The sequence below is a fragment of the Ceratotherium simum genome, chromosome 12 (assembly GCF_057802395.1).
Source record: "Ceratotherium simum simum isolate JZ-2026a chromosome 12, ASM5780239v1, whole genome shotgun sequence".
Classification (NCBI taxonomy): domain Eukaryota; kingdom Metazoa; phylum Chordata; class Mammalia; order Perissodactyla; family Rhinocerotidae; genus Ceratotherium; species Ceratotherium simum.
In genome coordinates, this window is record NC_141911.1 from 56,148,619 (window position 1) to 56,176,128 (window position 27,510).

General features: G+C 38.5%; 1 protein-coding gene across 3 annotated transcripts in view; it reads right to left on the bottom strand.

Moving 5' to 3' along the window:
* FAT4 (FAT atypical cadherin 4) overlaps positions 1–26,957 on the bottom strand; it is a 159,390-nt gene extending 132,433 nt beyond the window's left edge. For all 3 annotated transcript variants that reach the window (XM_014784536.2, XM_087437646.1, XM_087437647.1), the window contains exon 1: positions 20,347–26,957. In XM_014784536.2, the coding sequence (XP_014640022.2) occupies positions 20,347–25,521 (5,175 nt within the window). In that variant the 5' untranslated portion in view covers positions 25,522–26,957. The remainder of the gene's footprint in view (positions 1–20,346) is intronic.
* Between the last annotated feature and the right edge of the window lie 553 nt (positions 26,958–27,510).

Sequence of the window (27,510 nt, forward strand, 5' to 3'; positions counted from 1 at the left end):
CAAATCAAATTGTATTGCTTGATACAGGAAGCAAAAAAACAAAAAAGATAATACATCCATCATTCAGTAATAATTATCTAACGCACAGATGAAACTCAGCAGCCTGTAACATAAAAGGAGCCTTAAAATGTGAAAACATAAAAACCTGAATTCTTTAATATTAAAAAACACTAAGCGAAACATTTTGTACATTAAATAAAAAGTGGTATGCTAAACAAAAATATTCTTCTAAACATATATAACATCCTTCATGCTCTCAATATTAAAAATACTATTTTTAGTTTGTTTTTCTTTAAATTTAGATATACATTAAAACCCAAAGCACACAATAAAATTAAATAAAAAATATCATGTAACAATTTAATAAATTATCTAAATGTTTTTATTAGAAACCTACTCTAGGCTTACAAGAGTATTTACTAGAATGCATTTACTCCCGGTAAGAATCAACGAAATACAGAAATGTATTTTAAAAATATAATTGTATTTATTAATTTTTCCACCAAATCAATGTGTTTCTCATGCAAACATATAATCAAAGAAGTAACTTAGCAATTCTCATATCACTTTGTTTTAGAATGATAAACCAAATTACTATAGAATCTCGCTACAATTATAATTATTGGTGAATTTAATGGATGCCTTTCATAAGATAAACTACCTATTAATTATTTTAGACACCATAAGACAAGCTTTATGCACATATACCATGGCATTTTTTTAATAAGTGATTTTATTTTTTATTCAGAGTATCATAAACATCAGTCAGTGAAAGGGAGCTCTGATCAGCCAATAAAAAGCTAATTGATTAAACTAATTCACTGTCAAGTGGGTTTTCAGGGTTTTGTTGGTGGTCCTAAAATTGTTTTTTTCCTGTTTTTGTTGGTGTAACCCATTTGCCCAACCCTGTATATATGTAATTATATAAAACCATCTAATTTATTTGATTATGGAGATCTGTGTGTGAGTGTCCTGGACCAGAAATAACAAAAATCTCTCTCTGGTGATCACTCCACACGAACATTTCACATTAAAATAGGCCACTGAAGAAGTGATTCAGGTTCTTATTTTGACTGTAAATAATAAATTTATAATTTCACTTATATAATCTTGATAAAAATTAAAAATAATATTCAAAACTTAAAATACAAAGAGCTATTATAATGAGAACAATAGCAATTTCTATTTCATGTTTCATAATATAAAAGCTATTTTTTAATCAGTTGAACTATAAGATTTAGAATTATTAGAGCTTAATAAACATTTTACTCTCCAAAATACCTTTAAATAAACTACTTCATATTGGTAAGACAAGACCTGCTCAATGTTTTAAGTTTATCAACACCAATGACTATGCTGAAATTTTAGAAGTTTGTAGATCAAAAGTTAGAATTATTTTACAACACTCCCGAATGTGTTTCATAAAAATCATTCATACGTAATATTAAGATAATCATATATTTACTCATTCATTCATTCAACCAACACTCAATAATGCCTAGCTCATTTTTTACTTTGGGAAAATTTATATTTTGTATCATTTGATGAATTGTTGAAACACAATACTTTGCAATATTTCCTGCCACCTTTGTTCACAGAACCTCGAAGATTTCACTTAACTGTATGTATTCATTTTAGAAAACAAAGGAATGAAAGGACATTTAGGAAATCATTAATCTTTTGTATATGAGGGAAAGCCACACATAGTCTCAATAAATCAATGTCTTTGGAAGGCACAAAAGATTTCTGGTTTAATTCAAAATCCTTTATTTAAAATGCCAAATGTCTTTATACTATGCAGAAGTGCTCCAGATGGCTGGGCACATGTTTCAATTAAGCTAAATTACAATTTTTTTTCAAGAGTTCTCTTACTCTGTTACATATAGAATGTTACATCTATAGCTACTGATTGTATCCTGACTGCTGTAGGTAAAAATATTCTTTTTTATAAATGTAAATGCTTTTTAGATAAAGGAGAATACACATGAATTAAAGATACTGCGCAATATATTAAGTGAATCTAAAAAAGATATTGAGCGTATGAGGAATCCCCAATTTTTTTTTAATTCTGTGAATTACTAATCAATTTTCTCATAGGTGAATATTACTACACTTGCCATGATTTCACTTCTCAGAAGACTTCAGAAATAAGAAACACTTTGGGACTCTATACTGATAGTAATTCTACAATTGTAGAACTAGAATTTGAGAGGCCTTACTCAAATAAGTCAGTAAAGCCCATATCATTTACTATTAAGTCTAAATCTTTAATATTATTAAATCCAATTCTCTAATATTAGCATAAATTCTCATATATCTACTATCTCAGGCTACCTTATGTACATTTAAAAACACCTCATACGTTGTGTTCTGAGTAAAAGATCCTGATTTTACCTCCTTCTAAATATGCTTTCCTAGGGATGGCTCATAAAGCCAGTCCTTGTGCTTGGAACACTACATAGTTCTTTCATATTGTTCTTTTTTCCTGTATATCTCCCTGAAATATTGCATTTCCTAAGACGTCTTAATCACTTAAAGTTTGATTCATACTAACAAAAATCTATTGCTCTCATCTTTCTAAATGTATAATAAATACATACATATACATACACATAAAAGCTATCCTATTAAAGGTAATTTCTGAGAAGGCAGCAAGGCGATTCTGCAAGCTATATAGCTCTTTATAACACATTTAAATCAGCTTAATCAATAAATAGGATGATGTACATTTTTATGTAGTTCAATTTACAGTTCATTATTTTAATAGTTGCTACAGATACTTGCCATAGCTTGTCAACTAAAGCCAAAGTATTGTAGTATTTTTGAGTAGCCATCAAGTTAGAAAAGATCACTATCCTCTAGTGCTCCATGTATGGATCCTACTACTATTAGTACCAGTACTATTACTTCAGGGAAGAGTTTCCAAATTTGCAAAAGTATAATTAGTCCCTTATATAAAACCTAGCCTATTAAAGAAAGGTTTCTTACAATGAGGTCTGTGGGCCATTTGCATCAGAATCACTTGAGGGACTTGTTAAAATGTCATGTTCCAAGGACCTTCCTTGAATCTTCTGAAAAATAATCTGTATTTTAAATAAGCATCCACATAAGGGATTCTAATGGGCGTTGAATTTTGAGAACTAATGAAAGTAAAATACATCACCATATGAAAATGGAATATTTTGAAAAGTTTAAGTTTGCTTAAATTGAATATCTACAAAAAAGAAACAATAAAAGCTCTTGAAAAAATACGTTGAAGAAAATTATGTTTTCATACATGCCCATATTTTGTATGTCAGTGATATTTTAAAGAATATTTTTCCAGATTCATTTGATTAAAATCTTGCCTTTACATTCAAACATTTTTTAAAATCTATGATCCATTCCAAAAAGGACTTAAAGTGGTGTGTTTAAAACTATCTATGCTATATATGCATATAAAATTATACAAATAACGTATCATGTACAGTAAAAATATTACTTTTCAAAAAGTTCCCAAACGGATATCTTTCTCAGAAACATCAGTCAGAATGTGCTATTGGTAGCTTATGAGTTTTAGAGTTAATTCCTGGGCTCCAGTCCTGCTCTATACCTTTCTTTGGCTCTATGATCCAAAAGGAATCAATTTATCTTCCCTAAGCCTCAGCTTTCTCATCTGTAAAATGGTAATAGCAACATCTATTTCATAACATTATTTTGAGATTTAGACTAAAAAGTGTAAAAAATGGTTTGTATTGATTTAGGGGTAGTCGCTGTTATTGTTCAATAATTATTATTTAATAACCATGCTATTATTGTTTAATAACTATTACCAGAGATAGAAATATTGTTGAAGACAGATGAATAAATATAGTTCTTGAGAAAGATGTAGAAATATATCATCAAATGTAAACATGTGTCCAGGCATTTTAGGGCAAAGGCAGCTCTTAAGGGCAGAGATGGTAGCAGCACAGAATGGGCCTGCGTCCAAAACAGGAAGGAAGGAAGGGCACATTAGGACTGAGAAGCAGCCTTCGACCAGGGACATTAGAGGGTCTCTGGGCCGAAATCCAAGGTGGACATACTTTAAATCAGACTCCGTTTAGTTACATAGTGATATCTCATGTCAAGTAATTAAAAAATGGGAAGATAATAAAGGTAGGCATTGTTTTATAGGTGTTTTCTCAGAATATAGACCAAGAAAAGGACTTCACTTCAAATAATTTAAAACATGCAGACAACTCCTTATGAAACACAAAAACTTAATGCTGATAAATAATCTCAACTGTGGGAAACCAGTTATTACAAACAGTTGGTAAAGCTGTTTTTCATCATAGCGCTCTTCTACATTTTCTGATAATAGTTTATGTGATGTTAGTCTTCCTATTGGGTGGTTTGTCTCTTGAAGGCATGGATCTAGAAAATGCAAATGTGAATCCCCAGTGCTAAGCACTATGTCTGGCATGTTGAATACTGGAATGCAAGTTAAGGATGGGAAGGCAACACAAAGGCAAATAAATTGTTCACAATAAAAAATAAGAACAAAGTCCTAGTACTCATTCGTTCTAATTTAGAAGTCCTTGGTTATTGCCTAAGTGACAATGTGCAGAAACAAGATTTTAGCAAGCTGAACATATACAGCTGGGCAAATGGTCAGGAAAAAGGTTAACATCCCTTCTGTCTCTATGTCCATCTTGCATCTTAGAAGAAAACTGGAAATCTAAGTAGGTTGAATTCTCTACTGGGAAACATTGCAATAAAGCTCTCAAACTTGTTCTCATTTAAAGGCAGGGATGAAAAGATGAGGTGTCATTATGCTGTTCTCAATATTGTATCCTTGTTATCTTATGTGATCAAAGACAAAATTTGCATCTATAGAAATGAGAAAAGTGAGCGAGACGTGAACTAATACTTATTTTGGGTAAATATCCTGGGTGCATTTATTTTATTTCTCAAAGCAGCTCTGTGAAATAGATTTCACAAAAGAGGTAACTGATTGATATATTAAACAGCTTTCTCTAGGTCATGAATTGTACCCAAGTGCCTGGACCAAAAGTCCTTACTCTTCCCACTGTATCATGCAGCCTCTCTAAAAAAGTTTTATTTCTCTTCCAAGGTCTCCAAAATTTGAATCCAACAATCTTTTCCTGTTTACCAGCTGTTGTAAAGAAAACTTTACATGCAATAATACTAATCTTCAAAGCGACCCACATATAAACATACCTGGTTTTATGTATATAGATGTTTTAACATATAAAACTCTATATTACCCTTTCTTCCATTACTGAACCTATATTAATGATCATTTATTAAATTGAAGTTAAATATTCTATTTTTCCTTCTCCTAGAGCCATTATTAAAAGCAAAAACTGATTCATTCATTTTTAAGTATTTAATTAGGAGATATGTTTAGGTATATCAATGATAGAGATGTCCTTTTCAAAGTTATTTTAACATCTAAGTTAATTCAGTTAATTATAAATTCAACCCTTAGCCAATATAAATTTTCTGTGATTTCTAAGCATGTCTTGCCTTTTAATGTGATTAATGGTTAATTTAATATGATTCATTGATGTTCTTTGAAGCACAATTATTAACTCTTTATAAAATATTATTTGATTATATTTTCTAGTTTTAAAAAAAAGCAAATATTTATCATATAATGATATAGGTCAACACTCAAACAAATGCTTTCTTTTATAGTTACGTTTTTTCCCTTTAATCTCATTCTTTCTATTACATTAACAGAAAATGATTTACAATAATTGAAGAGCAGTGGAGTGTGGTGGAAAGAACAAAAGCTTTGGAACCAAATGAATTAAAAACCAGTTCTACCACCAATGTACTCAAATTGTCATGGTCCTTGAGACTCCCTCTGTGAAATGAAAAGACCATTAGTTACTTCAAAGAATGTTTGAGAGAATTAAAGAAGATAATACTTAAAAAGTATATAGTAAAAGTTGTGACCCTTAAGTTGGAAGTCAGCAAAAACTAGCATCCTATCACTCCAGTTCTGCTTAAATTTATTTCCTTTCATAGACATAGTACACTTAAAATTGTTCCAATGTAAATGCCTTGACATCAGAATAAACATGTTAAAAGAGCAGTACCGTGTTTCATTTCCTCTATTACAACACAAAGGAGACTCCTTATCCAGAAAAGCACAAATAGAATGAACAATTTTCAAAATAACTTTTCCTAGAAATAGAACTTGTAATATCACAGTGCTTACAATGTTCGGACATTAGTTGGAATATTTAAAGGTCTGTCTCTATTAAACGTTTCAAATATGGTATTAAATTGAAATAAAGGTCTTTTAGAGCCTAAATATGTTCTGAAGTCTAATTTCTGGCATAGTTATCAACAAATCGTTAACCCTATCTTTCAATAAAGTTTTTATTTTTATTGTTTTCTCTACATAGGCTGCCTAAGTTTTAAAATGACTTCAATATCTGATACTCTTATCAGAACACAGTCTACAAATTGGATAATGCTTATCTGGCTCCGCATTATATTAAAATTTAAAAAATAATTCTGCAATTTACTTAAATCATATGCAAAATCAATATTTTAAAAACTATATCCATTTCCCTGTCTTAGCCAATAAACTTTCTTTTCTTAGTTATGTCTTTCAGCTCAGCTCAGCTCAGCTCAGCTCACTAGGCACTCTCATTTAGAAGTATTTTTCTTCCCGGTATGGTATAATGAAGGAAATTACCACAGAGGTATTTTTTAATGTGCTTCCTTAATAATTTTCCTAAAACCAGGAAATAGAATTTATAATGTTGGTTTTGTTTCCTGTCCACACAGTATCATTAGAAATGTCATCACGACTCCTGCATGAGCAGGAGCTATTTACATGCCCAGTAGCTGTTTACATTTTTCTTTTAAATCATTGCCTTCTGGACCACACAAGGAGTAAGTAACTGAATGTAGCATCAATAAAAGTAAACCAAACAGTCTTTTAGGAAAATCTAGGCTGCTGCGTCTACCAGACATTTTTGTCACAATACTTAAAAAGATACATGGTTAAACTTCTCTCCCTTTAACAGATGAAGGCACTGGAGCTCAGAGAAGTTTAGCTTCTGCTTGAAGGTCACACAGCATGGAAAGGTAAAGCCAGAATTTGAACAAAATTATTCTGACTTCCAAATTTATTTATATTTTAGTATTTAACCATGCAGTGAACAACTGCACTCAATATTAACAATAACAGAGAACTTCTTCGTAAAAGGAAGTATATATTGAATCCTTAAATCAAGTTCTGAAAAAATTGAATTTAGGAAAAATTAAAGTTATAAAAATAAAATTTAAATTGTAGTTTCACTTCTTCAGATGTTTGCCTTGTGCATTATAATAACATATTATTACCTAACATAATGTATTTCCTTAGACCATTTTTTTTCAAATAGTATTTGAGGTAGAGGTAGAGGCATGCTAACAAGTAAATGTATAATGTGATTTATTTAATTTTAGACATGTATGACAAACATCTCTCTGCTGGAAAATCACCTCTGCTTAATGATAATACAGCTCAATAGCAACACGACCCCATCCTCCACTATCTAAGATCTACCATGAACAATTTCTCTTTTTAACAAAAATGGTTTCTCTGAATGTATTTTCTCTTGGTTGCTGTGCGACAAAAATTCTTCATCTGAGTGTAAATACACTGACACACAGAAAAGTGCTGAGAAGAAAATACAATAACAGACACCTCTATCAGCTACAGCCATCTGTGTTCAGTTTGACCCAAATTTTTGGCACGCTTCTGTTGTCTCTCCCATCCCAAACCATCTTGTCCTCTAAAGAAAACGTCTACTCCCACTTCCTTCATTTTCCAGCAAGTCAGGGGTCAAATGGTGTTCTAAATCTGCCAGACTCTGGACTTGAAATACTAAGGATTCATTACTTACTTTTAACTAATTACAACCTCAATGGATAAATAAACAACTTTCTCTATTTTATTATGCAAAGTAATAAAATATTGAGCCGGCATTGCAACACAGGTGGTTCTGTCCCACCTAGTCTTACACATGAATTCGAATTTTAATATTTTTAGTGGAAAATTTAATCCCCTCTTGAAAACAATAGACTGTGAGTCAATTTTTTGCAGCCTTTATAGGACTGCCATACAGCTACTGGTGAGGAAAGATGCTCCAATCAAGTAATATAATCAATTCAAGGAACATTTATTAGTTCTGAATTATTCTAAGAAATGGTCACAATCTAAGACACAGACTGTTAGCTTTGTGCCAAGTATTTTAACCAATCGCCTTAAATTAACCAGCTCTGCCTTTAAAAATTACAAATACATTCTCCTCATGGATTAAGCTAAAATTTTAGCTTACTCCTGTAGTCAGGTTTTCCCTGTGATGTGCTGCAGATATGCTAATGAGAAAACCCCAAGAGGAATGTTCTCTGTGTGATTATAAAATATTAACCCGCTACATGAAATAAAGCCAAACAAAAGCACTTTACCAATGGGGAATCTCTTTTGATCCATAAACAAATTATTTGCTAGAATCATGCTTTTACAATTTGCCATAAACACACACTAAAAGACATCACAATAAAGAGATGTTGAAAATCTGTCATTATACTGCTGATGGTACCATTGGGAAAATCATCACTTGAAAATAGATTCCTCTTTGAGCATCCAAGAGACGAACTCCTCACAGGTCCTCAAGTTTAGAAAATCTGTATTTCTTTTATTAACTCTCCTATGCATGGATGTGTTTGTTTAGTCTTAGGACACCATGACTTACATACCTGATCTTATTTCCCTGTTTGATTTGGCCTTTAGAAACCTAAACATAAACTCAGTGGGCCACCTAAGTCAAACATTTCTATACACTAATCTTATATATTGCAGGATTATTTTTTAGCTACATTATTTTTACTTCCTAGAGATTCATTTAACTATTTTGTCCTTTCATTGTATACATCCTTTTGTAACCTGCCTCAAATCCATTGTAGAATGAAGTGGAGATATATATATATATGTATATATATATATATATATAAATATAAATAGTAATTGTTTTGGCTAAAGAACAGAGAGTCATACACTATAGAACACTATACTAAGCAGGAGGGAAGGCCCTTGTCTTTGGGTATTTGCTTATTTTGAAATTTTCAGTAAGTATTAAAACATTTTCCTTTTCAGGAAATGTTTTAATTATGTTTTAGAAAACTCTCATTTAAGAAGTTATTGGAATTTATACATTTTGTAAAAAAAAACTACTTTTCAAGAAAAGATAGTTTCACCTGTGTTTGATGAGCCAATTTGACTTCAGTTAAGAGAACTGCATTAAGTAGTTGACAAAAAAAATATTTTCAAAATAGGCTCACAGATAAACACACAATCTCATGGTAGTGGATATTTCACTACTATCACTGAAAATTGAGTCCCTATCAAAATCAAAGATAAAGATTCAAAATGAAATGGACACCGAATAATGTAATATTTTAATTTGCTTGTTTCCTAAGCAACTAGGCCTCTCAGTAAGGTTTCTGGATTAATAAATTACTTCCCTTCAGAGACTATAACTACTATTGAATTATGTCAACAACAATACAGCGGTAGATGGGTAAATAGCGTTAACTTAACCACAGACTGGGCAATGTGGCTTAGTGTCAAGGATGTTGGCCAAAGTCAGAAGAACCTGAATGATAGTCTAGATTTGTGACCACACGCAAATTATGAAATTTTCTGTGTCTTTTACTTAAAATGAAGAGAAAAACACCTGACTTATCTCCTTACTGACTTTTTAGGGAAATCAAGAAAAAAGAAGGATAGAGATCTAAAACGCTTTAGAAATAGAAAGTATATTTTTGGGGCTTTTTTTTTGGTGAGGAAGATTAGCCCTGAACCAACATCTGTTGCCAATCTCCTCTTCTTGCTGAGGAAGATTGGCCCTGGGCTAACATCCGTGCCCATCTTCCTCTGCTCTATATGTGGGACGCTGCCACAGCATGGCTTGATAAGTGGTGTGTAGGTCCGCATCCGGGATCCGGACCTGCGAACCCTGGGCCACTGAAGCAAAGTGCATGAACTTAACTGCTGCGCCACCGGGCCAGCCCTGAAAGTGTTTTTTAATGTTAATATTTCTGTGCATATCTAAACATTGGAGAAAAGAAAAGGGAACTAGCAAACTTTGCTGCGTACCTTTCTCTTTTTCTACTCTCACAAAAAGCTATGAAATAGGTATTGTCATTCTCATTATACAGATAAGGAAAATGAGATTCAGAGAGTAGCTGTGACAACATTTGAATCAAACTTGTTCCAAACCAAAAGCATATACTCTTTCAACTAAACCTCAATCAGGATGAATTATTAAGCAACATCTTCTTTGCTGCATTTTATTAGTTAAGTTTACTTTTATTACTGATGTTAAATGTTGAGCAAGGATGATAAACTTGAAAAAAGAATGATAGTACTTAAACTTCTCAATATTGAAAGTAGTGATTTTTAAGAAATATCTATGTATTCATCTTTTTGCTGAAGAGCAACATGGTTTACAATAAGTCAAGATTTTCTCTCTAAAGCAAAATTAGGTAAATTCTAAGGAAACAAGAAGATATGGTAATAGTGTAGCATACATTACAGTATTTATTCTAAAATGTCCCACCATACCAAAAAGTCTATAAAACAAACATTAGTAATCTCACTGTACATCAGACACTAAGATTTCTGGAGATTGGGTTACCAGGCTCTTAGCCAGTCAATTCATGCAGCCACTACCATTTTATCCAGGAAAATCAGTCCTTGCCAATTAGCTAGCTTCACTAATTTCAGAAGAACCTCCACAGCTTGGTTTGATATACGAAAAACGACTCCTTTCCCTCGGCATGCATCCCTGACTGAGTTCCTGGCACTCAAGCAGCATATTTGCAGTGTGTTCGACAGTAATTCCTTAGTTTATCAAAGATTTACTGAGTGTCTGCACTGAGCCAGCCCTATTGTAGGTGCTGGGAATACAGCAATAATAAACAGATGAAAATCTTTCCCCTTGTGGAACATATATTTTAGAGGGAAGACATATCATAAACAAAATAAAGAAGTAACATATGTGTTATGATGGGTGATGATAGAGACGAAGGAGAAAAGAAAAGAAGGAAAGAGAAAAAGGAAAGTTAAGGGAAGGAGAAATTGCACGGCGACTCCTAGAAAAGAGGTGAGGGAAGGGCAAAGTGAGCAGTCCAGGCAGAGAGCATGCTTAGCCAGAGAGCCTGAGGCAGGAGCATCTGAGGCTACGGCTGGAGCCCTCGCTGTGGTTGCTGAGAAGGCTCAGGGCAGGAAAGCCAGGAGGAAAAACAGTCAGAGAAGTAACTGACAAAGCAGATCACGTAGGGCCTTACGGGTCACAGTAAGGATCTGACACGTACTATGAGTGAAATGGAAAGCCACAGGTTTTGAGCAAATGAGTGAAATGATCTGACCTGCATTTTAAAGGATCACTTCAGCTGTTAGACTAGACTGAACGGGTCAAGCACAGAAGCAGGGAAGTCAGTTCATTGATTCATTCAACCATTCAACAAAAATTTATATTGTGCCTACTAGGTTCCAAGTAATGTTCTAGGCTCTTGAGGCACATCAGTGAACACAGAAGATAAACATACCTGCCCTTGTGGCACTTCGTCCTAGTGGGAGGAAGACAGATAAAACATAATTGAAATTATAGATCAGTAAGTTATATCACACATATGCATTTATACATCTATAGTGTATATATGTTGTTTAGAGTAATGAGATTGGTTAAGCTCCTCAATGGAGGAGTGGATTAGAATGGAATGGTGTAGATTAGAAAGAGAAGAATTTCAAGAACTGATTCCAAGGACATTCCAACATTTGGCATTTGGGGAGACGAGAAGAAGCTGGTGAAGGAGGCTGATAAACCCTATGGGGGAAGAATATGAAAAACTGCAGCAGAGAAATGCGGGTCAGGCAGGATCAAGGGGAGGTGATAGTAATAAGTTAGTAAAGGAAGGTTAATTCTCACTTAGAATGTGAGATATGAGCAAATACTTGAAGCATGGGAGGAAATTATCCAAATAGACATTAGGAGGAAAGACTGTTCTATGCAAAGAGAAGAGCCAGGAGCAAGAGCTCTGAGGCAGGTGTGTGCCTAGCAAGGTCTGGGAATAGCAAAAAGCCAGAGGGGGTAAAGCAGATAAGCAAGGGAGGAGAATAGTAGGAAAGAATGTTAGAGATCAGTAAGAAGATGTCTTCAATAAACCAAGGGAAGGATGATGGTGTCTTAGACCAAAGTAGTAACTAACAATGAAAGTGATGAGAAATGATCAGTTTCTGCACATATTTTTAAGAGAGAGCCAAGATTAACTGACCGATTGTACACAGGGTGTGAAAGTGAGGAGTCAAAGATGACTCCAAGTTTTTTGACCTGAACAATCAGAAGATTGGAATTGCCATCAGTTGAGGAGATGGCTGAGGGTGGAGTAGGTTTTTACTAGGGAAGATATCAGGATCTTAGATTTGGAAATGTTAATGTAAAGTATCTATTAAGAAACTAATCAAATATAAACAGTAAGTGGTTGGTTATGTGAATATGGAATTTAGGAGACATATACACAGTGGAGACAAAATTTTGGAGTCATCACAGTGTATATGTTACTTAAAATCATGACACTGATTGAGATAAGTGTAGAATAAGTATAGACTGAAAAGAGAAGTTTCAAGAACTGATTCCAGGGAGAGTCCAACATTTGGAATTTGAAGAGATGGAGAGATGATGGCGAAGGAGGCTGAGAAGGAATTGGTTCAAGAAACAGGATAAAAATCCAGATTATGATGACTTAGAAACATCCACAGAGTATGATGATTTAGAAGTATATATACAATGAGCACTGAGAACTGTCCATTGGATGTAGAAATGTGACTATCATGGTGGCCTTGGTAAGCGCAATTTCATTGGAGTGGCAGAAGCCAAGCCTGATGGGGGTGGATGTAAGAAATAACGAGAAAAAAAAAAAAAAAGGCAGGTATAGGCAACTCTTTCAAGAAATTTTTGCTGAAAAGGGAAGAAAATAAATGAGGTGCTAACTAGAAGAATAAAAATATACTCCCATCTCAAGTTTAAGAAGTCAAAATGAAGAACTGACAGATTATAGGTCCATGTATTCAAGCCTAACCTAAATAAAGACTGATAGAGACCTAAAGTAATCCTACTACTGGGTCATTACCTAAATTTCACTTTACCCTATATTTCTTCAGACACCAGTATGAAGAAATATAGAAATATGAAAACAACTTTTTACATAGTAAAGATTGCATGCCTATGAGAGTACAGAAAGTATCAACCATTCTTATAATACATAGTGTTAGTCAGGGCTGTGTTGGAATTAAATGTGCATACTCTGGGGTCAGACTGCTGGGTTCAAATCCTGCTTCACCATAAACCAGCTCCATAAACTTAACCTCTGTTAGCCTCAGTATTCTCATGTGTCAAATGATGTGATGTCATATGTACTTCCAGGATTATTGTGAAGGCAAGACAATTCCTGATGCTTACCAGTGTCTGACATAATGTAAGCACTTTGTCTATGTTAGAATCTATAAATGATAAAACGTTTCAGAAAAATGTCAAATAATCTGAAAAAATCAGTAACAACGCCATTGGCTCCCAACTGTCTGTTGTCAAGAAGGTTTGTAAACGTCTCTCTACATTTCCTCAATACCTTGAAACTTGGTTTTTACTCATTGATTCTTTCTTAATTATGGATATATGCCTGGAAACTGAAGAAGACTGTGTTCCTATAGTCAATTCTTGATTACCACATGTAAATTATCTGCCAATTAGATTGTTTCATCTTCATGACTTTATTGTCCCATTTTGTCTCAGGATATTAACACCAGGGAAAATCCAGCAGTCTTTGTATAATGGTTGCATGCCATTAATATATGATATTAAATATATTAATATATAATATGTGTATATTTTATAAAGAATATTTGTCTAATAGAATTTTCTTTTCATTTTTCACTTATCTGCATTTCTAATACTCTCTCCTCCTTATTTAGTGTGCTACTAAAATTGACCACTGTTGTCACAGACTACTTAAAGCCTGAAAACATTAGAAAATATTTACCATAATCTATATCTAGGACATTTTAAGGAACTTTTTAATTACCTTTGCCCATATCATTTGCCAGTTATTCTTTTCCTATTTCCACTCACAATTTCCATTCCTAATTCAGAATACTACCTGCTTTCATGGGTATTATAAAGAGATGAGCCTTAGATTTATTAATTCTCGGACTAGAGGACCCACCTCAGGGCCTGTGGAATTTTTTTATGGTCATTAACTCAGCAGTCCCTCACAACTAATGAGGTTCTTAGTCAGTTTTTCATTGTAATGATGACAAAGTGCAAGTTGCAGACAATGTGATGAAAAATTGATTCTACAAAACGCTAAGCACATAAATATGTTTCAGAACTGTTCCTAGAGTAGTTGCTTCAAAATCTAATGAAACAATAAAGGATTAAAATGATTAGGATTTTAATAAAGGCAAGAAAAAGCAGTAAAAAATTCATCAGAAGATAAACTATGTCTATGGACATCTATCACTAAAACAGAGACCAAATCCTGCATCCTGAAGCCATATATAAAATATGCAGCATGAGCTTAACCGGTCATCAATATTCCTGTTTGTAGTTGACATTTGTATATGTCTTGAAAATTTATAGAGCCTTTTAAGTCACAGTATTTTGTTTAATAAATTTAAAAAGACACCATTAGGGGAAAAAAACAAAATGAGAAAATAATCACAGGTTGTTTTTTAAAAAAACACTCGAGATCAAAAGCAGAGGAAGCAATAAAATGTTTTCCTAATTTTAATATAATTTTCACACTCTATCCAACTTTATCATTATTCCTCAGGAGAGTAAGATTTAATATTTGAAAATCCAAAAATGGATTCTCCATCTTTATAAATTGGAGTGACTGCTTCCAAATTGTCTAGTCCTGTGGATGAGAAGAGGCAGTGCACGTACCTGAGCTCTCCATTTGTCTCTGGATCCCCTCTCTCATGTTCTCACCCTTCTGCACTGCTCCAGAAACACTTCTACACACGCCCAATTTGGGATCATGGCTACCACCACTAACTGACCCATAGGAATGGAGCATCTGCTGATGGCCTTGATTGAGGCAGGCAAAAATCCTGTTTTCCTTAGTTCAGACAATACATAAGACCACTTTTCAAAGACTTTTTAACAACAAATAAGGGCAGGGAAACAAGATTACTAAAAGCATACATATAGACTCATATCTACAGAGTAAAGAGCCCTTCTCTTAAGTAAAACCACAGAGTGCTCTGGCTTTATAGAACAGCAGCTATGAGTACAAATAATGGACTTAAGGCAAGTCTGGATGTGATTTTTCTTTCTATCTATCCCACCTTAAGCAAATCATCTAACTTTTCTAAGACTGTTTCCACAGCTATGAAGGGAATGATATTACTAGTGTTGTGAGGCTCAAATGATAAAATCACTAAGAAAGCACTTAGCACTTAGCCCAATGACTGAACATAGCAATACTCAATAAATTTTATTATAATAATAATAATTATATACCCAGTTCTGGTGCTTATGTTTTGCCTGTGAGGGATGATGCACAAGCTATATAGACATTTAATCTAAGGTGCACTAATTCTGATTCTAAATCTTCTGGAAGAAAATTATTTCTAAACTTGGTATTCAGCACTGATCTTATAAATGTCTCCATCATTTCTCTTGGAAATCTTGATGATTTCACTGTGAAAATAAATTAATTGATTATTCAATTGCTAAAACTCATTTCTAATCTTTAATGAATTGTAGTCCATTCATCTAATACTCTAAACACACTTTTAATAAAATATTTCTTATTTATTTATTTTTTTTTGCTGAATTGCAAAACTCTCAGTACCTAGATGAATGGTTTTCCGACTGTGGAACACTGGGCTCTAGGTACACCAGAGACACATTAAATAAGCCTGGAAAATCAAAACTACCTTTGTAATAATGCAAAACATTGCTCAACTTGTTCACTGGATTGACATTTACACTAGGGTGCCAAAGCAACGGTGGGTGAAACTGCTGTGCCTTAGCACCAATCCAGGCAGGCGCTCCCAAGTCTTGCAGGGCTAATTGCACTCTTCACTGCGAGGCACTCACAGTAGAAATAAAATGCCAATTTTACTTAAAAAATGAAGAAACTTCCTTGAAGAAATAGTAAAATTATTGATTTTATTAAATCTAGACTCAAATCCCAATGTCTTTTCAATATCTTGTCTTACATAGTGAAATGCGCCCAAAGAATCATTAATCTGGACCTAAGTACCCTAGTTGTCTCCAAGAAAAGTGTGTGTGTGATTGAGCTGAGAGCTGAACTAGCTATTTTGTTGACAGAATATGATTTTTACTTTAAAGAACCACTGACAGAGAAACCACGTGTTTTTAGACTTGAGTATGCGGCAGACACTCTTTTTTGTTTGAAAACAAACAAAGGGAGCCTGACACTTAAGGAAAACAACTAACAACATCTGTCACTTATGATAAAATTTGAGCTTTGACATGAAAATTCAAATTTTGGAAAACTTCTAACTATCAGCATGAGGTTGCAAGTCAATATACTTAAAGACTTTTTTGATAAGATTCTTATCACTTATACCAATATTTTCCAAATGATCAATGCCTGATATACATTTCTAAGTCATGCATAGGTAAAAAATCCATTCAGAATGCAAGAAAGATCAATGTATTTTTATGTAACAAAGTATAAAAAGTTCACTGACAGGGTTTCAGATTCCACATTGTAAGTAAGTTCAAGAAACTGCCACTTGTGGAGTTCTGTTGTAGTATCAAAAGAAAACCTACAATTATCTGAAAAGGATATTAAAGTATCTCTCCCTTATCCAACTCCATATATTCGAGAATCCATCTGAGGATGGATTCTTTTCATCTACTTTAACCAAATCAACACATTGCAATAGACTGAAAGAAGATTTGAGAATCCAGCTGTCTTCTCTTAAGCCAGATATTAAAGACATTATGAAAATATAAAATAATGTCTCTCTTTTCATTGTTATTTTTTTCTTTTTGCCAAAATAAAGTTTTTTTAACAAAATAAAATAAAAATGTTATATGTTTAATGTGATTTTTAAATGAATTAATAAATATTTTTAAATTTTCTCATTTTTAATGTTAAAAATGATAAATGCCAATTGATAAGACACACCTAAGCAAAACTTCTTTGAGGTCCTTGACAATTTCTAAGAGCGTAAGGTGGTCCTGAAACCAACAAATTTGAGACCTGCAACCTGGACGCTTACACAGTATTCCCTTCCACTTAAACCTTAAGTTCCATGTGAGACCACCCATCTAAGTTCCTCTTTCTTCTTCCCGTTTTCTGACAATTCTCAATTCATTTGTAGAACAGAGATAATTGGTATGTCCTTAGTTCAATTAATGATCAAGATCAAATTTACTAACTTCCTCCATTCCCCCAGCTTCTCTGTTGATTTATTCCTGAGGCACAAGAACACACGTTCTGGTCTTAGCTCTTCTACCATCTCATTCAGCAAACGTGGACTGAACACCTATTATACATCAGGTAATATACTAGGCTCTGAGATAATGAAGATCCGTGAAACCAAGCCTGTGACCTTGATGAGGTCCAACCAGGTCCCTAAGTAGCATATTCCTATACAACACATAGTAAAAGAAAAATGCTTATTGAAGTACTACATCTCCATTTTTTTGTTGAACCTAGAAAAAATGGTACAAAATTTATGTGAGCCATTCGACATAATCAAGACTCTTCTGAGATTATAAAGACACAAAGTAAAAGGATAATAAACCTGGTATCTGCAACCCAAAAGCCATCCTTCAAAGACACCCCTATTCATGTCAAAGTTTTAGATATGATAGGTAGGGTAAGTGAAGGTGGACAACTGGACAGATCTCTGGAATGAGCAATATCAGAGCCACAGTCCCTAGTCCTCCTCCCACAAATGTCAGAGCTTGAAAAAGAATGCAGATTAAATCATTTCTCTTCTACCCACTGACGGTCTGCTTGCCCATAGAATGTGATCAGTCATGACTCTAGCCAGAAACCTGAGTAAGCAACCCAGACTCCTATCAGTGTACATGAATAAACTTTTACAAAATCCATTGGAGCAAAGTTTGCACTTGGAAAGAAACAACTGAAAAATCACCTCTGACAACTAGAGGTAATTTATACCTTCTTTTTGCAGAATCACGGTAAATTAATTGTTTGAGCAGAAGAAAAAAGAACTTTATTGTACATACTTGAAAGATACAACCAGTAATAATATGAAATTCGAGCTCCCAACTACTGCTTTCAATATTCTTTAGAGAAACACATTTGCTTTTAATTTTAGGAGTGGTTGGAGCTTGGGAACTCAAACTTGGTTTACAATTCCAGCACTTTATTTCACAGAAGATATCCTACAATAACTTTTCATATTGATGTAATTTGAGGTTAAAAAAGTAACAGACATAGTATCCCCTCTTGCTAACAAAATAATTTATAATTATTATATTTTAATCCTCATGCCTATTGCAGAGACAGCACTATTTAATAAATTTAAGCTAAACCAATCTTTGCATATCTAATAAGTAAATAGAAAAATAAATCTTCTAATGATAACATTGGACATTTACTCTCATTCACCATGTTGTTCTAATAAAATGTAATACACTGAACCAAACAACAACCAATAACATAATTTGTTTTACAGTTTAACAAATTCATCTAAGGTCTAGAATAACTTCATTGCTTGTCTTTAATAAATATTCCAGTTTTCAAACTAATTACATCTCTTCATCTAAGAAATGATTCCAGAGAAGGAAGGTGGAGACAGAAAGCAGGTTTAGGGGAAGAATAACCTCAAATCAAACAAAATTACATGTAAGTCATGGTTTGAGTTAAACTAAATATCTCAGCATATAAGACTTATGTTAAGATCTTTAAAAAACTAATTAGGTAAAAGAGGACATTTGGGTTAGAAGTCCCTTCAGGGCTATGTATATAAGATACTTAGAATTACATCTCTAAGAATTATATCTCTATTAAGAATTATATCTCTAATTATATCTCTAATACCCTCTAGACCATGAATATGCTACTCTGTCCATAGAACAGACATAGCTAGCTGTTATTGGGGAAAAAATCACAGAGATAGAAAGATAACAATAATAATTGAACAATTTAAATGAAGAAAAACTCTCACCTCCCGAAAAAGAAAAGAAAGCAAGAAAACAAACACATGAGCCTCAACTTCACAAGCATGTTGTATCTGGGTTACTGCCAAGTATCACAAACCACATTTGATATTTTGTGTTTTTGGCTGAGTGACACTAGAATGTCTTTGAGCAGAGCAGGGAGGGAGAGAAAGAACTTAGAAAACAGCAAACGAGCTTTCCAGAGCATAGCTATATCGTTTCTAGTTGATTATCAAAACAACATTGGAGGTAGTTCAGTTAAAACACAAATCAATGACGCATGGAAGTAGTAGCCTAAAATATATCCCAGGGAAGGCCAAGCTTGGAATTCTTCTGGCTTATACTATGAAACACTAATTTCGTATCCATCAGCAGACAGAACAACATGTACCTAGTTCACGGCATTGAACAACAGTTTTGTCTCAGGAAACAGCTTCTAATCTCTGATCATTCACAGCACATTACATGCTTTAGTTCAAGGGAGAAGAGAAAGGATTACCCCAAGTCAGAAGATAGTGCCAGAAATGTGAAGGCAGATGAAATCAGGAATCTCCCCAAACTTGGCTCAGCACATTAAAATTAGTCACTGCCTGTAAAGAAACTGCCAAGATGCTGAGGCTGTGAAAGCTAATACTGTCCTGATGTAAACTGTCAGTCCAGCCGCCATTGCCACTCCCCCTAGAAAGCTATGCTATTAGACCGATTTCTACCACAATTCTTCATTTTGGAATAGGGATTTCCTAAGTCTGAAATTGTCCATCCTCCAGGAGACTTCCTTACTGAGAGGTGTTTAGTTTAGTGTGGTGATTCAGCTTAGATAAATGGATTTTTGTTTTGCACTTCTGAAATGGCTACAGATTTCTCCCTAGCATTATACATATGATTGCCATGAGGTGAGACATGAAGTAAAAACTGTTCATTGTTTGGTTTTGACCAGTATTAAGGCTAAAATTTAAGTAATTCTTGTTAGTCATTGTGATAGTACATTTTTATATGCTCCTGTCAGTAAAATGAACAATAAACAATAATGGTAAATAGTCAGAAAGTAAATATAAAGAGAATGGTCTTTCTAAAAAGCACATCAACAATAATTCATAAATGACTACAAAATCATTACCTCTGCTCTCTGTGTTCTGGGAAAAGCAGTTGATTTTTCTATGGCATAAACATCCACCAGGTAAAGACATGCTCCTTGCTCCCGGTCCAGAATGGCTGCCGTCTGAATTATGCCCGTTTGTCGTCCAATAGTAAAGAGTCGTCCAACAGTCTTTTCCTCACAACGAACTGAAACAATATAATACTCCACTGGGGCTTCAGAGCCCCTAGGGCTAGCTGCTTCTATGGATATTACATTGGTACCAATGGGTTCTCCTTCCTTCAAAATAGTTATATACTTGGGTTGAGTAAAAACAGGTCCATCAAGGCCCTGAAGAATGACGGTCAATTCAGTGGTTGATTTCCTCCTTTCAGGGCCAAGGTCTGTTGCTGAAACTATGAGATTATAGATGAGCTGTGAAGGCACCAGTGCTGAAGCTACTCTCAAGTCTCCACTGTAACGGTCCACAATGAAGGTGTCTGTGTCCCCATTGATGATCTCATACTCCACCTCGCCATTAGCACCTTCATCCGGGTCAGCAGCCATAATTGTTGTCAGAACAGAACCAATCACAGCTGAAGGGTCTGCAGCAAGAGCATTTTGTGATATAAACATTGGAACATTGTCATTGAGGTCTGTAACCAAAATGGTCACGTTTTTCAAAGCATACCGTCTAGTTTCTATAGGCACCGCTTGATCATTGGCTTTTACAGTCAACTCAAAGAGATTAGCGAATTCTCGATCTATTTCAGCATTAGTATATATTGTGCCTTTGACTTCATCTATGCCAAAGTGGTTGCCCCTTGGCATCTGTTGAATGATTGTATAGGATAGTTGCCCATTAATGTCTGCATCAGGGTCATGTGCAGTTACTGAAATGACAGACGTTCCAATGGGAATGTTCTCAACAATAGACTTGAAAATATCCCCCGGAGGAAAGCTAGGAGGATTGTCATTAAAGTCCCTCACGTGTATAACCACTGACATTGTAGATGAACGAGGAGGCCTTCCTTGGTCTTTTGCTGTTATATTTAATTTGTACAAAGACTGTGTTTCAAAGTCCAATTTTTTGGCAAGAAAAATACTCCCAGTGTTTGGGCTAATGCTAAAAGTTCCATGGTTGTTAGTCCCAGTAATACTGTAATGTAAATCAGCATTGTCACCAGAATCGGAATCAGTTGCAGTAACAGAAGACACGAGTTCACCAATTCTCATGTTTTCCAAAACATCAACAAATAGAGTTGATTTAGGGAAAGAAGGGGTATTGTCATTTTCATCTAAAATATCAATATTTAAGGTACAAGTTGAATTGAGGGAGACTGCCCCTGAATCCACTGCTTGAATTACAAGGGAATAGGCAGGTGTTGCTTCATAGTCTAATTTGCCAATTAGTGTCACCTGACCAGAGGTACTGTCTATGGCAAACTGTCTTTCTTCATTTCCTTTTATTACAGAATAATGAATAAGTCCATTATTACCTTCATCAACGTCTGAGGCAGATACTCTTAAAACTTGTGTCAGGTTGGCTGCTGACTCTGATATTGTAGCTTGGTAAAAGTCTTTTAAAAATTTGGGAGCATTATCGTTTATATCCTTCATATAAACATGTACTGTGGCCTGATCCTTGAGAGGCTGAGGGAGCCCCTGATCTGTTGCAATGACAATAAAGCTAAACACTGCAGTCCCTCTCTGCCTCATAAGAGACTCCCTGTCAAACTGACGAGTACTTGTAATCTCCCCACTAATAGCATGCAACTCAAAATCTGGCTGCACCATTTCAAAAGAATACCTTACTTCTCCATTTGGCCCAAAGTCTTTATCTAGAGCGCTTACTTTGCCCACAAATGACCCAGCTCTCTGCTCCTCTTCAAAGTAAAATGTGTAATTGGTGCTGTTAAAGAGAGGTCTGTTATCATTTACATCTTTTAAAATTACAGTAACATTCACAGTAGCACTAAGGGGTTCCACTGCTCTGTCAGAAGCAACAACCAGTAAAACATATCTGTCTTGAAGTTCACGATCCAGTTCACTTTTTATATACAATTGACCATCTGGGAATATGCCAAAAGCATCCCCTGTATTTCCTTCAGCAATGCTGTATGCAATTTCACCATTTGCTCCTGAATCCTTATCAAAAGCTCGCACTTTAAAGAATCGAGAATTCACAGGTTCTGACTCGGAAAGGGTGACCTCATAAGAAAGCTGGTCAAACACTGGTGGGTTGTCATTTACATCATGGACATAAACTGTTAAGATGAAACTAGAGGAGAGTTGTGGGACACCCATGTCAGATGCCAAGATCTCTATCTGGTAGGAACCAGCATGAACATCCAGGGGCCCTAGCAGACTAATATTACCATTCTTTTCATTGATAGTAAACAGGTTCTTGGGGTTTTGCTTCAGGCTATAGAGTACCATGCCATTGACACCTTCATCAGGGTCCACAGCTTTGGCCTGGAAAATGCTGTGACCTGCCTGCCAATTCTCCACCACATTCACACTCTCTACTGCCTGAAGGAAATGGGGAGAGTTGTCATTCAAATCCTTAACTGTTATGTTAACCATAGTGTCTCCAGTCACTGTACCCCCACTGGCGACTACTTTCAGCTGATAAAAGGATTGCTCTTCTCTGTCAATCACACTTGCTGTGGTAAGCTGCCCATTGACCTGGTTGATAGCAAACATACCTTTCTGATCCCCAGTAGTAATGAGATAAGTGATGTTGGAATTGAGATCCATGGTGGATGCAGACACGCTACCCACATGATATCCCAGAGCCACATTCTCAAAGACCACGAAGCTGTAGGCAGCCTGGCTGAATATGGGGGGGTTGTCTTGAGTGTCCAGCACAGTGATGGTTACTATCGCCTGGTTGGGAGACTGTAAATTGCCACCATCAGTAGCCACTATTTGCAATTGGTAAGCTGTTTTTTCTTCTCTGTCTAGGGCCATTCTTGTAGAAATAACCCCACTCTGAGCATTGACCTGAAACCGAGACCTGTCCCCAGCTGATATACTGTATTTGACAGTTCCATTGAGACCCAAGTCTGGGTCAGTGGCAGACACTGTGGTGATGTAGCTACCTCCAGGCTCATTCTCCTGAATATGAGCAAAGTACTGGACTGGGTAGAACACAGGGCTGTTGTCATTCACATCCAGGAGACTCACATTTACGCGAGCTACTGATGACTGGGGAGGGGAGCCCAGATCTGTGGCCAGAACCAACAGGGAGTAGAAGGCTTGCTCCTCTCTGTCCAAGGAGGAGATAGTACTCAACCTCCCAGACACAGAATCCAGACGGAAAGACCTCTGGTCAGTCTCAGCCTCTTGTAGAGAGAAGCGCACTGTCCCATTGGCACCCAGGTCCCCATCAGTTGCCCCCACCACCAGCAGTTCTGTTCCTGTTGGGGCATTCTCAACCACAGACACATCATAACCTTCAGGCTGGCTAAATACTGGCTTTTCATCATTCACATCCAGGAGAGTTACTACAAGCTGGGCATAGGAAACCTTGGGGTGAACTCCCTGGTCCCGAGCACTGATGTTCAGTACAATCTGGGAAGCAAGTTCACGGTCCAAGCCCCCCGCAGCCCCAGTGGTCACCAGGCCGCTATGTTCACTGATATGGAACCAACCTAGACCATTGCCAGAGACGATGCTGTAACGCAGATTAGCATTGAGACCAGAGTCGCCATCGGTGGCAGACACTCCACTCACATAGCTTCCCGGGGGGGCCTCCTCGCTCAGATTCACTCTGTACACTTGCTGTGCAAAGACAGGAGGGTGGTCGTTGATGTCATTGACGAAAATCACCAGGCTTGCCACAGAAGAGCGCGCCTGGACTGCTGCTGCAGGGGGCGCCCCATAGTTGTCAGACACGGAAACTGTTAGGTTGTAAGAAGGGATGCGCTCGCGATCCAGGGCGCTGGCCACTTTGATGAGGCTCAGGTTTGGCACTTTGCTGCTCTGCACCTCAAAGTGGCGCTGCTCATTGCCCCCAAGAATCTGCACAGAGATGTTCCCGTTGGCCGCGGGGGAGTCTGCGTCCGTCACGGTGAGCAGAGCCACCACAGTACCCACTTGAGCATTCTCATCCACCGAGGCGTAGCGCGAGGTGGCAGGAAAGTAGCGGAATTTCACCACAGGGTCATTGTCGTTCACGTCCAGCAGCTGAATCAGCGCCTCGGCGCGCCCAGTCAGGGAAGGCACGCCTCGGTCCATAGCCTGCACCGTAAGCGAGTACTGGCGCCGGGCCTCGAAGTCCAGAGGCTCCCGCACGGTGATAAGCCCAGTTTCGGGGTCCATTTGGAAGGGGGTCCCCTCGTCCTGCAGCCGATAGCGGATGTCCGCGTTGGTGCCCTCGTCCGCGTCCGCCGCCGCCACCTGGAGGACGCTGGAGCCCACAGCCGCGTCCTCAGGCACCCCCGCCTGGTAGTGGGAACTGCCAAAAACCGGGGGGTTGTCATTAATGTCTTGCACAGTCACGTTTACCTGAAGGTAGCCCCGCCGCTTCGGCTCGCCCTTGTCCTCCACTTCCACCAACAGCTGGTACTGCGGCGTGACCTCGCGGTCCAGCCCGCCCTTGGACACCAGATGCAGGAACGCGCCCTCGCCGCTCGGGTTCAGGGTGATGTCCAGACGGAAGCGACCCGCCTCGTTGCCCTGGATGATGCGGTAGGAGCGGTGGTCCACACCATTGGAGCCGATGTCTGAGTCGGTGGCCGTATCCAAGATGACTTGGCGCCCGCTGCTACTGTCCTCCTTGAAAGACACCACGATCGAGGGGTCCGGGAAGACAGGGGCGTTGTCATTGAGGTCCCGCACCAGCACTCGCACTTCGGTGGGGTAGGTGGGCGAGCTGGAAAGGACCACCAAGTTGATCACGTCGCTGGGGAGGCTCTCGCGGTCGATGGTGGCCGTGGTGTACAGAGCCCCGGTGCTACTGTTTATGGCAAACAGGGCGTGGCTTTCGCTGAGCCGGTAGGTGAAGCCGGGGCGCGTCTGGATGGTGCCCACCAGCGTGCCGGGAGGTTGCTCCTCCGGCACTTGGAACACCTGGCGCTGCTCGGCCCCGCTGACCCGGGCTGGCCCGGGGAGCAGTGACAGCAGCCAAAAAACGCGAAGGAGCTGAAATACTGACAGAGTGGGCAGCGAGAGCCACGGGGGGCCAGGAGCCCTGTGTGCTGCCAAGTCCATGGTCCTGGCTCCCTGGAACGGTGTGATAAAGAGAAGGGAAGAGGTGAGGCAAAAGGAATGATAATAAGAATTAAGTAGCCCCAGCAAAAAAGCAGCCGATGCCTGTAAGATCTCTGCTATTTCAAAGAACCTCCAGCCCAGCAGAAGCAAGTCGCATCATCGAAGGGCTCCAGGTAGCCATTTGGGCGCGTAGTGAGAGAGAGATGCCGGGACGAAAAGCAGCAGGGCATTCCGCGGGACACTCCTGTGGGTTGATGAGTTCCCAGAAAAGTTTCTCAAACCTCCTATATCTTGCCCCTTCACTTTGTTTTTGAATCCAGAGAGTCTGAGCGTTTTCGCCCGGGTGGATGTGAGTTGGGAGAGGTTGCCTGTATTTAAGGTATATGAGGAATCATTGCAAACAATAGTCTTCAGAAACTTTAGCACTTACCCACGGCAGAGAAACTGCAGAGAGAAGAAGAAGCGTCTGGAGCGACGTGTGGAAAGAACAACTGCGCCCGGGGGAGGGGCCGATGGGGAACAGGGAGATTATCGAATTCCTTTCCCAAAAGCTGGAGACGAGAGATTTCCTCGAGTCCCCACTCCTCAAAGAACAACGCTGCAACGCGCCTCCAGCAGGCTGCACAAGTGGCCGCTGAGGGCCAGGCGGCGGCGTCTGCGCGCGAGCGGCTCGCGAACTGCGTTCCAAGCGCTCGCCTTGACGCTCGGGCTCCGGGACCCGGGAGCGCTCAGCTGCGTCCCTTCTCCAGCCGCCGCCGCCGCCGCCCCTGCTGCGGCTTCGAGCCCGTGGTCGGGCGCAGGCAACATCCAGCGCTCCTCGGCATTTTTCTATTTTTTACTTTTTACCTCTGCCAGGGAGCGATGCCGGCCCATTATTTGTACATCCAAATCGAGCGCAGGTCCCCCTTTCTTCTTGGCCTCTCGGGGGTCGGGCAGGAGCAGCGCGCGGTCCCCGAGTCCCCTCCCCTCACCATGCCAGGGGGTTCGTTCTCCGGCGGCCCGGTCCGAAGCCCACTCTAGCGCGCCTCGCCCCTGCCCTGGTTATCTTTGTTTTTATTGTCCCGTGTCAGTTTCACTTTGTAATCCACAAGGCTTTTTGTTTGGGGCGGGAGGTGGTTGGTCCCTCGTTCTCCTTCACCGCTGGCGGTGGAGGCGGGGAAGTCGGCGCTGGGCTGTGGCGGCGCCGCAGCAGCTCCGGACGGCGCTGTCAGCGCTCTTCTTCTCGCCTGCCAGGGCTGAAGGTTGTACCGCTGTGGAGCCGGAGCGCAGCGAGCCCCTTTCCACCTCCGGCTGGTCCCTCACACTCCCCGCCCCTTCCCCGCTGCACGCGCGCGCGCGCGCACACACACACATACACACACACACACACACACAGCGCGTCGCCGAAACACAAACAGAGGGGGAGGGAAGACCGCGAGCTGGAGCAGGACTCAGAAACTTTGCTCGCCACTCATTGATCCCCGCACTTTAGTTCGCCCGGACTCCCCCTAGCTCCCGGTGCTGTCACCTACTGCCCCTCCCTCGCCCCAGCCCCATTGGGCCGGAGCTGAAGCAGCCCCGCCTGGCACTCCTACCGCGAGCGCTCTCCGGCTCTTTCGGCCTCCGACTGGCTTCTGCGGATGCTCATCACTCCAGCCTCCCGGAGGACTGTAGGCGGTCGGGTGTGGGAGCCCGGCGAGTCGGAGGCGCTGAGGGCGGGGGGTGGTGGTGATTTTTTTTTCCTTTTTTTTCTTTTTGGTGAAATCTTGGCCGGCGTCAGAGCAGTAACAGCAAAACGCTGCCGCAGAATAGATGGGGGCGGGGTCAGGTTTGCAGATAAATAACTTTAGTGGTGGGGTTTGGGGGAAGACCGCTAGGTTGTTATGCTAGTAATAATTCAGGGGTAAGGGGGTCGAGAGAAATAAAAGAAAGGCAGGGGGTGAGGGTCTGTTAGAGCGGGGAGGAAGGATTAAGCAAAGCCTGTCTGGGAATGCACAGCGCAGATTTGCT